General features: G+C 40.2%; 1 protein-coding gene across 2 annotated transcripts in view; it reads left to right on the forward strand.

Moving 5' to 3' along the window:
• The window catches only part of LOC141809765 (disintegrin and metalloproteinase domain-containing protein 11-like), a 31,992-nt gene extending 23,121 nt beyond the window's left edge, over positions 1 to 8,871 (forward strand). Inside the window, exons 21-26 of one of the 2 annotated variants that reach the window (XM_074696946.1) lie at positions 776 to 895; positions 988 to 1,156; positions 2,559 to 2,670; positions 3,333 to 3,423; positions 6,853 to 6,870; positions 7,019 to 8,871. In XM_074696946.1, coding sequence (XP_074553047.1) covers positions 776 to 895; positions 988 to 1,156; positions 2,559 to 2,670; positions 3,333 to 3,423; positions 6,853 to 6,870; positions 7,019 to 7,034 — 526 coding nt within the window. In that variant the 3' untranslated portion in view covers positions 7,035 to 8,871. Of the gene's footprint in view, positions 1 to 775; positions 896 to 987; positions 1,157 to 2,558; positions 2,671 to 2,966; positions 3,309 to 3,332; positions 3,424 to 6,852; positions 6,871 to 7,018 lie in introns of those variants that run through there. The other variant, XM_074696947.1, reaches the window with a different exon arrangement.
• The last annotated feature ends 319 nt before the right edge of the window (positions 8,872 to 9,190 follow it).

Here is a 9,190-nt window from a genome sequence, read left to right on the forward strand (position 1 = left end):
TCATCACCAACTGCTGCCCTTTAGGAGTAAAACTGACCCAATTTTACAAACAACTCTTCATAGATGCTACAATTTTCACCAAATCTTTCTTAAAATAAAATAATTTTGTAGTAAATTTTGTCAGGAATCCATCCATGTCACTTTTAAGGCTGTACAACTTTTACTTTTTTGTCTAGAAGCTCAAATGCAGCAGCTTGTGTGGCGGTGAATCGTCCTCTCCCATTCATTCTAATAGGGGGAGCTGAAACAGCTTCTTTTGGGTTCACCAACTTTGAGGGCTCGCCATTCGCAAACCGTTTCAGAAACAAAAAATTCCCACACAGCTTTTGTAAAGCAGGGTCCACTCTATCATCTGAGCGAATTTGAAGCTGATAACATTTATGGCTTTTGAGGGGATAATTTTTGTAGAAGGGCCAAAAATGTGGGGCGAGATCGCTAACAAGTTGCTTTTTCCCTCCAAAGTGAAAGAATAACATTTGTTTAAAAATCATTTTTACGTAACAGAGAAATGAGCCACCCTGTCGCAGTGCGGTGACATTTTCATTTATCTAACGTTTCTGTGAAAAGAGGGAATTTGGCTTAATCCTCAGAGAGAAAACAGGATGACTGTAGTCATGTTTTTGCGAACAGCTTTTGTTGCATAAAATCCTGAAATCATTTGTCAGAAGTGAATCACCCAAAAAATGATCCAAAAATGGTGTGATCGACTTAAAAAGTTTCACTTTCAGAAGGAAAAAGGAAAAAGTCTGATTTCCACTCATTTGTTCCTCTTCAGGGATGTTTTATGCGGCTTCCTGTTCTGTGCCAACGTGACAATGAAGCCCAAATTTGGAGACCTGCAGGGAGAGGTGACCAGCTTCACTCTCTACCACCAGAACAAATACCTGGACTGCAGGTCAGAGAGGCTTCATCCACCTGATCAACATTCACCTTTTCTTTTGGTGCCTGGTTTGATCCCTCTTTCTTTCTCCTCTCTGTTAAACTCAGAGGTGGCCACGCTCTGCTGGAAGACGGCTCAGACCTCGGCTATGTGGAGGATGGCACCCCCTGCGGTCCAAACATGATGTGTTTGGAGCGACGCTGCCTCCCTGTGGCCACGTTCAACCTCAGCTCCTGCTCAGGATCCAACTTCGGGCGAATCTGTTCAGATCACGGGGTAAAAACTCCCAAACTTGCAGCTTCTTTTTCAGGCCTTAGCATGGGGAAAAGTTTTGTAGATTTAATTTCATGAAGGAAGGATTTATTTTAAAAAAAATGAAATGTTTTCACACTGAGGCTCAGGCTGAAGTGGGCACAGACTCTTGACCTAAAGTCTGGCATTTTTGTCTTCACAACTTTGTGATTTGAAGCAAGGAGTGAAAATTTTTTTAAAAGCATGGCTGCTAATTACTTTGCCTCCAAGCTAGATGACTGGACACTCTGAGAGGGACTTTCTACACCCAGGAAACCACCCCAGAGACCCACTATCACAGACTTAAACCTAATTAGAGAGCGAAGAGCCGTGGTGTCACACCATGCTAGTTATTAGAAAGAATTAAAGTCTCCCCTGCTCACTTTTTCTCTTTACAGTGACATCAGGGGCTGAAGCTCTAATGAAGTCTTAAATATCTAATACAAAATATTTGGTGCATTATTTTATCGACTGTGTTATGGACAAAAGTTGTGACTATTTTTTCATCATCCAAATTATACGGAGTTTAGAGTAATTCAACATTTCTATTTGAAAAATGTCCCTCATCATTTATGTCAGTTTAGGCAAAATTTAGAAGAATTATGGCTAGAAGTTCCCAGTTTATATTTGTTAATTTTTTGCAAAATTTTGACATCACAAATATTGAAAATGCCAAATTTTGTAAATGATAAAAGTTCTTGAAATTCTTGCAAAATTTTAAAGTTTCATTTTTTTTTTTACATTTTTGCAAATTCTTAAAATAAAAAAAATTGCACATTTTTGCAATTTTTTTTTTTTTAATATATATTTATAAAATATAAATGTAAATTATATAAATAATTTTTCTTATTTTTTTTTATTTTTGCTAATTTTCAAAAGTAAAAAAAGACATTGCTTGTTTAATTTTGTAAATTAAAAGAACATTATTGTTTGGATAGTCATTGATTTTAGATATAACTTTGCACAGAGTTTTTGCTACTTTAAAGTCTTTATTGTGAAGATAAAGTATATTTTCTAGCTTCTGAATGACTTTAATCCAGGTGAGCTGAGGAAAAATATCCCCTATGAAAATATTTTTTAGACACACACAAAGTTAATTATTTTATCTAAATTAATTATTGTCATGATTTAATGATTTTGAACAAATAGTGAAAAAAATAAAGACAAACATAAACCGTAGTGTTAATTTTGAAGAGCAAACTTGACATTTGAGAAATCAGACGGCACAAAATCTGCTAATTCCAACACATGATTTTCATTTTTTGCTGAATAAATGATGAACCTGTTAACTTTCTGTATTAATGAAAGTGAATGAAAGTGAAATTTTGGCTCCATCCCTGATTCACATCCTCATCTCGTTATCCTCATGTTTCTGTCTCCATCGTAGACCTGCAGCAACGAGGTGAAGTGTATCTGCGACAGGGACTACACGGGGAAGGACTGCAGCGTCTTTGACCCGATCCCTGAGCCGACGGTCCCGACCGGCCCGGAGAAGAAAGGTCGATTGCACCTTTTGACACGCTGCGTCTTTCTCCTTCTTCTGTCTGCCTCTCATTTCCCCTCATACCCTCCTCCCATCATCACTGGAGCTTTTCTCGTGTCACACTTTGCTGCGAAACAGACGAGTTGTTATTGTGAGAAAGTTTCTTCCTGCTCACTCTTGGTTTTGATGTTGGATGAGAGTGTGTGTGAGCTGCGACACATTCCTCCACATGTGTGTGTGTGTGTGTGTGGTGATGTTGTGTATACGTTGCAGGCACAGCCATCCTCAAGCGTCTTCCTCACTTTCTTGCAGTCTGCCAATGAGCAGCTGTGTTCACCTCCTGAGCAGGAGCGTGACCCGCTGAAAGAGCAGGACAAAGTAATCAAACTCTCTCCTTTGTTTTTTGTCGTCTCCCTGACCTCCTTCGCTCACCCGCCTGTTCTCCCACCTCCACCCCTCGTGCTGGTCTCCTCCTCCTCCTCTCTCTTCATCCCTCTCTTTCTGTCTGCAGGTATTTCACCATCTGCCTCTTTTTTCCTCTAGTTGATGTCGTTGATGTACGGTGTTGATGCTGTCCTCTGACGTGTGTTTTTTAGTGGTGTTGTTTTGTTTCTGCCCCTCCTTCCCTCCTCCCCTTCCTCCTCCGCACCTTTCCTCCCCCCTCCTTCCTCTGCGCAGGTCCCAGTGGCACCAATATCATAATAGGGTCCATCGCAGGTGCTATTCTCCTGGCAGCTATAGTCCTAGGGGGAACAGGATGGGGATTTAAGTAAGAGCTCTGGCATGCCTTTGTGTACCTGTCTGCTTCTACCTTGAGGAAACCCCGCCCCCTCCCACTCTCACTCCTCTGAAATAGACGCAGTCACCGTTTGACCGGCGGAGGGGACGGGAGTGGAGTTTGGGCTGACCGAGCAAATGCCTGTTTGACTCTTTGCGTTGATTTTTGCGTCATATTTTTTAATGATTGAGTTTTGATCGAATCTTTACACGACAACGAACTCCATCCTGCAACTTTTCCCACTGCGAAAAACTGAAATCTTATCATGTGGTTTTGCCTAATTTAATAGGGGCTTACAGGAATTGTAAGTGATCCTGAAAAAGTCTCCATTCTGGATATTTGCTCGATTGTAATCCACTCTTTAAAATTAGACTATTAGCGCCAACACCGACAAAAAATAAATCATATCAAGTATTTTTTGTCTTATTTTTTAGTAAAAATGGTCTTTTTAGACTGTATATGAGCCACATTCACCTGATTAGTCCAGAAAAATCTCTTATTTCAAGTTGTTAAAGGACAAAAACGAGGTCTAAATTGCTTGTAACTAATCAAAACAATCTGCAATGGAATAAGAAAAATTTGTACAAAAATTTGCAAAAATGATATTTTAATACAAGTAACTTTTTTCTTGTTCCATCGGCAGATTTTTTTTTAACTTGTTACAAGCAATTAAGACCTCATTTTTGTCTTGAAATAACTCAAAACAAGACATTTTTCTGGACTTACCAGGTGAATGTGGCTCATGTTGAGTATAACAAGACAATTTTTACTGAAAATAAGACAAAAACACTTCATAAGATTTAGTTTTTTTTTTATTGTTTTTTTTTTTTTTTTTGCAGTGAACGTAGGTTATTTCTAAATGCTACATCCTAGCTTCTGTTTAGCTTCCTGATTGGGTCGAGCTAGACCGGATTGATTTACGACAGGTCTACGTTTCTATGACAACACCACGTCAGCTGAGGAAGTTCAGTTGGTTGAGAGAAGAAACTCGAGCCTAACCGTCAGAGAGAAAAAGGACAGAAGAGGAGAAGAAAGATCAACAGGAGAGAGGTACAGCACAAGCTAAAGGCTAAAACACGAGCTAAAGGCTAAAAGGGCTAAACTGTCTCTGTTAATGTTCAATTCAACCCACATGATTTACTTAGGTTTCGCATTACCGACACGTCTCACACCATCGTGCTAACAGTAGCGCTACATGGACGGCTACCATACTACTGCACGAATTGACAGTTAGCTCGTTGTCACGTCAGCGTACGCATGCGTCGTAGCTCCGGGCTGCTAGTGGCGCGAGATTTAGTCGGCTACTGACGTATGGTACAAACTTACAACGTTAGCATGCTGTAACGCTTCAAAAAACAGCGCTATGTAACTGTACTGATAAATACCTGACCTTGTTGCGTTGTATCCGGTATAATTTAGACTTGAAGAAAGAAAATTTGTTCCAAAATAAACATACACCTGGGTAAAAGTCACATTTTTACAACAGTGAGCGTTAAGTGGCAAGGAAGTCACATTAATCCTCCCCATAGCAGCTTAAGAATGTCTTTTGGACTTAATATGAGCCACATTCACCTGACCAGTCCAGAAAAGTGTCTTGTTTCAAGTTATTATAAGACAAAAATGAGGTCCGAGTTGCTGTAACAAGTTAAACAAATCAGTCAATGGAATAAGAGAAAAGTTTCTTGTATTAAAACATTATTCTTCTTTCAAGATAATTGTTTATTCCATTGGCAGGTTTTTTAAAATTTGTTACAAGCAATTCAGACCTCATTTTTGTCTCATTTTTCTGGATGATCAGTTAAATGTGGCTCATATCAAGTCTAATAAGACACATTTTTACATACAGGGTTCCTGCAGATCCTTGAAAAGTCTTAAAAGGCATTGAATGCGTAATTCTAAAAATAAGGCCTTAATTGGCATTAAAAAGTCTTATATCCAAATTTCAAAAGTCTTAAAAATTTGAACACATTGGTAAGATTTATGTTAGTTTGAAGTAAAAAAAAAAAATTAAGTAACGTTTATCTATTTTTCTAAATAATTTCCTGATTTACTCTCGTGGCAACATCGCGTAATCACAATAGCGGAACTAACAAAACAGTGACCTGGTTGCACCAGAAGCTTTTAAAAACAGACGCATGTCTTGGTTCTACCTAGGGTGCCTGGAGTGAGAAAAAAATGAGGAAAATTTGGCAAAAAAATCCCAAAGTGGCTTAGGGAAATTGATTATGGCAGCAAAATTGAGAATTAAATTTGAAGTTAAATTTCAAAAACCATGTAAAAATTTCAAAAATGGTTGTAACAGTGGCTAAAAGAGATGAATGGGGGCAAAATAGGCATAAAGTTGTAAAAATGGCGTTAAAAAAAAGGTTAAAAGTGATGTTTTGTGTAAAATAAAAATTGGGTCAAAATTGCCTCTAACCCAGGTAATTCATGTGGTGTTTTTGTTTGTTAGTTTTGTTTGTTTCAATTGTGGTTTGTTGTCGACTTGTTTTTAAATTTGATTTCCAACATCATTTAAAAAGTCTTAAAAAGTCTTAAATTTAACTTGCCTTGAGCTGTAGGAACCCTGTACATAAAATAAGACAAAAACACTTGTTAGATTTCAGTTTTTTGCAGCGCCCTCCCGTCCCTCCACCACAAATCTCCCCGTCTAGCGCAGAAATGAGACGTTAACTTGCCAGAAAGCTCTGCGACATTTTTCCGAAGCCTGCTAGGTGCATTAGCTTATATGATAATTCACCATAACACTGTTTTTTTAATCAGATTGGTGCTCTTTCAGCCTGCAGTATTCTGTTTATCTCCTGTTGGTAGCGTCCTAACCCCAGATGCCCTGGCTGAACTGCCTCTTTTGCTCTTTTCCACCTGTGCATGCTCGCTATTGTTCACTTCTGACACGCTGAACTAAAAGGACTGCTGCTCCTCTCCTCCAGAGGGTGATTGGAAATAAAAAACAGATTTATTTTTTAAAAGGAAAAACAACATTTGGATTCTCAGTCCTTTTAGGGGCAGCTGTAAATGTCTGTGCATGCCTGCATGAGCTGTTAAAGGAAGCTCCTCTCCTCGCTCAGTCTCTGGTTTCTGGTCTGACTCTGTGGGGCTTAGAGCGTCAGCATCGTGTTGACTGTAGACCTGCTGCATGTGATGGCATCATAGTAATCTGTCAGGAAAGCTTTAGGAGGTGACTAACGACTGACTGAGTCATTGTTTTTCACATTACTCTCAAACAATCTGAGCGTCAGTCCAACATGAAATCAAATGATTGAAGTTTCAGTTTCTTTTAAGCTTGGTCTGACCCGTTCTCGTATCATTTTACAGTCTAACCTGATTCTAATGATCAGCTTCATGCTTTTAAAGCTGCGCTAACTTTTCCTTTCTTCTAACATGCTGTCTTTTCTCTCGCTCTGTGCTCATGGGATGCAGGAACATTCGACGAGGAAGGTAATTACAGGAGCAGGAGATGTGCTGTCGGCGGCATCTCTCTTTGCTTCTACACTTTGTCCTTTTTTAACTCCCTCAAAATAAAACCATGTCTTCATCTCGGCACCTTCCATGAGCCTTAAAGACTCTGTTTCCTCTTCTCTTTCAGATCTGGCGGAGGATAAGACATCTGTCTGTCTCTTTGTCTCTGTGTCCTGTCTACTTCTGTCTTCCTCCTCGCACTGTGTTATTTCCACATCAGAGAAGAGGGGAACAAAAAAAAAAGTCTTCCACTCCCGACCCACAGTCTCTCCAACCCTCTTCTGATCGTCGTCTCCTCCATGACCCCTGTGTGACCCTTTTCGTCCGTCCTCCTGCCTGGACCGTCCCCGTCGTACCAGCTCGATCCTGCAGCCGGCCGCTGAGGATTGTGTGAGGGCCGCACGGGGCCGCAGAGCGAGCAGGCGGCTCTCTGAATCCAGAGGAAGCGCTCCGGTGTCTGTGTTTGTCCTTTCCTCACAGCTTGGACGGTCTGACAAAGAACATATCAACGGTGGACCAAGTTAATACCAGACTCGTCTTTCCAATGCCTGCCTGCCTGCACTCAGAGAAAGAGGCCCACAGCGAGACGCTGGACTAGCACAGAGACTGGCCTTCCAGTTTTAGGAGCTGCAGAGTTTTTTAAAAGACGATGCCTAAAGGTTTGACTTCACAGTTTGGCGCCATGGAAATATGAATGAAACTAACCCTTGGATTGTGAGCATGTTTTCCCAAGAGGAGCTGAGGAAAGACTGTTTGAAACCAGACTGATAACTGAATTTATGTTCATTGTTATTCCTTCTTTTCACTCAAGGCATCCCACCTGCCCTCCCCTCTCCTCCTTCACAAGATTTCAGGTACAAAAAGGACTTTAAAAAAAAAAAGAAGCTGAGCGAAATGGTTTTGGGATCATTTTAAACCACTGAGCTTTGAAGCAGCAGAGACCGTAACTTCGTGTTTTCAACTTCTGACCAACATACATTCCACGATCCGTCTGTGCGTGCGCTCACTTCTTTCAGGCCCAAAGTTTGTACGTTCAGGAGGCTCAATCCGTGTGTCTGTGCGAGTGAATGTCTCAATGTGTAAACGTGTCCGAGCTTTTTAAAGAAGGAAGAATGTATGTGTGTTTACATCCGTGTTAGGGGCAGTTGGGTTTGTGTACACCTGAACACTCCTCCTCCTATCACAGGTAGATAGGCGGGTTTTTACCTCTAGATTATCGTCTCTTTCTACAAACTGTGGTGTGCTGCAGCCGTGGCACCGAACAGCGGCGCACTAATAAACAACCCAACAGTTTTTATGTCATGAAAACGAGCACTAGCCAACTGTATGCACACCTATTTGTAAATATGTGCAAGATATACTGAATGTTAAATGCACTGTATGAAGATTTATTTAAAGCTATGTTAAATAATGAGTTTTATCTGTTTCAGTGGACATACAGCCGTCAGTCGTACGACACAGCCTGCAGATCTCTCCTGTAGTCAACGCTCTCCATACATCTTTAAATGTGGCGTAGCAGCGACGCTAGCCGCCCGGCGTTTCCTCTCTTATCATTCCAGCTATCTCTGAAATGTCCTGAATCTTTTTGTACATTTGTTGATAGCCCCAGTCCCCGGGTGAATGCCTCAGCCTGGAGGGTTTCTGTGACGAGTCCCTTTCGCTCTGTTGTGAGATTAAGATCTGGTTTTGGGTCCAGGAGGCAGCTTTGTCTGGAACTGTACGCGTGTATGAGGTCAGTTTGGTTGGTTTGAGCTTTGCACTACGGCAGATGCACTACTGTTATCCTTACAGCAGAGTCGGTATCAAATACGTTCTGTTTGGTTTTGAGTTCAAAGGGAAAAAAATGAGATGCATCCTGTTCCTTATTTTTAGACACTATCTTTTGAATCGAGACAAAAAGAAAGATGATCTAAGGCTTGTAGTTGAATTGAAATGAAAGGAATAAAATACTAAAACATTAAATTACACCTCACACTGTCTGATGATGCTCACTTCCTGTTTGGGTATTTATTTATCACAGCCTCAGCATGCGTGAAGCTCTTTATGTGAGTTTTACACTTTTAGTTTTTTCTTCTTTGTGACTTTTTTTATGCTATAAATTCCTTGTTATTAGTGCATAAGTACGGTGGCCTATTGCATTCACTTAAAAAAACCCTACTGTTTTTACATCATAATTATCTCACAAAAACAGGATATTTATTTATTTTTGAATCTGAAAAGTGAAGAAATTTCTGAAAATCTTTTATCATTATCTCGCTGAAGAAACATGAAACATGTAACTGTTAATTACAACACAATT

The sequence above is a fragment of the Halichoeres trimaculatus genome, unplaced genomic scaffold (assembly GCF_033239565.1).
Source record: "Halichoeres trimaculatus isolate MK-OKI-2021-1 unplaced genomic scaffold, fHalTri1.1 fHalTri1_scaffold_20, whole genome shotgun sequence".
Taxonomy (NCBI): Eukaryota; Metazoa; Chordata; class Actinopteri; order Labriformes; family Labridae; genus Halichoeres; species Halichoeres trimaculatus.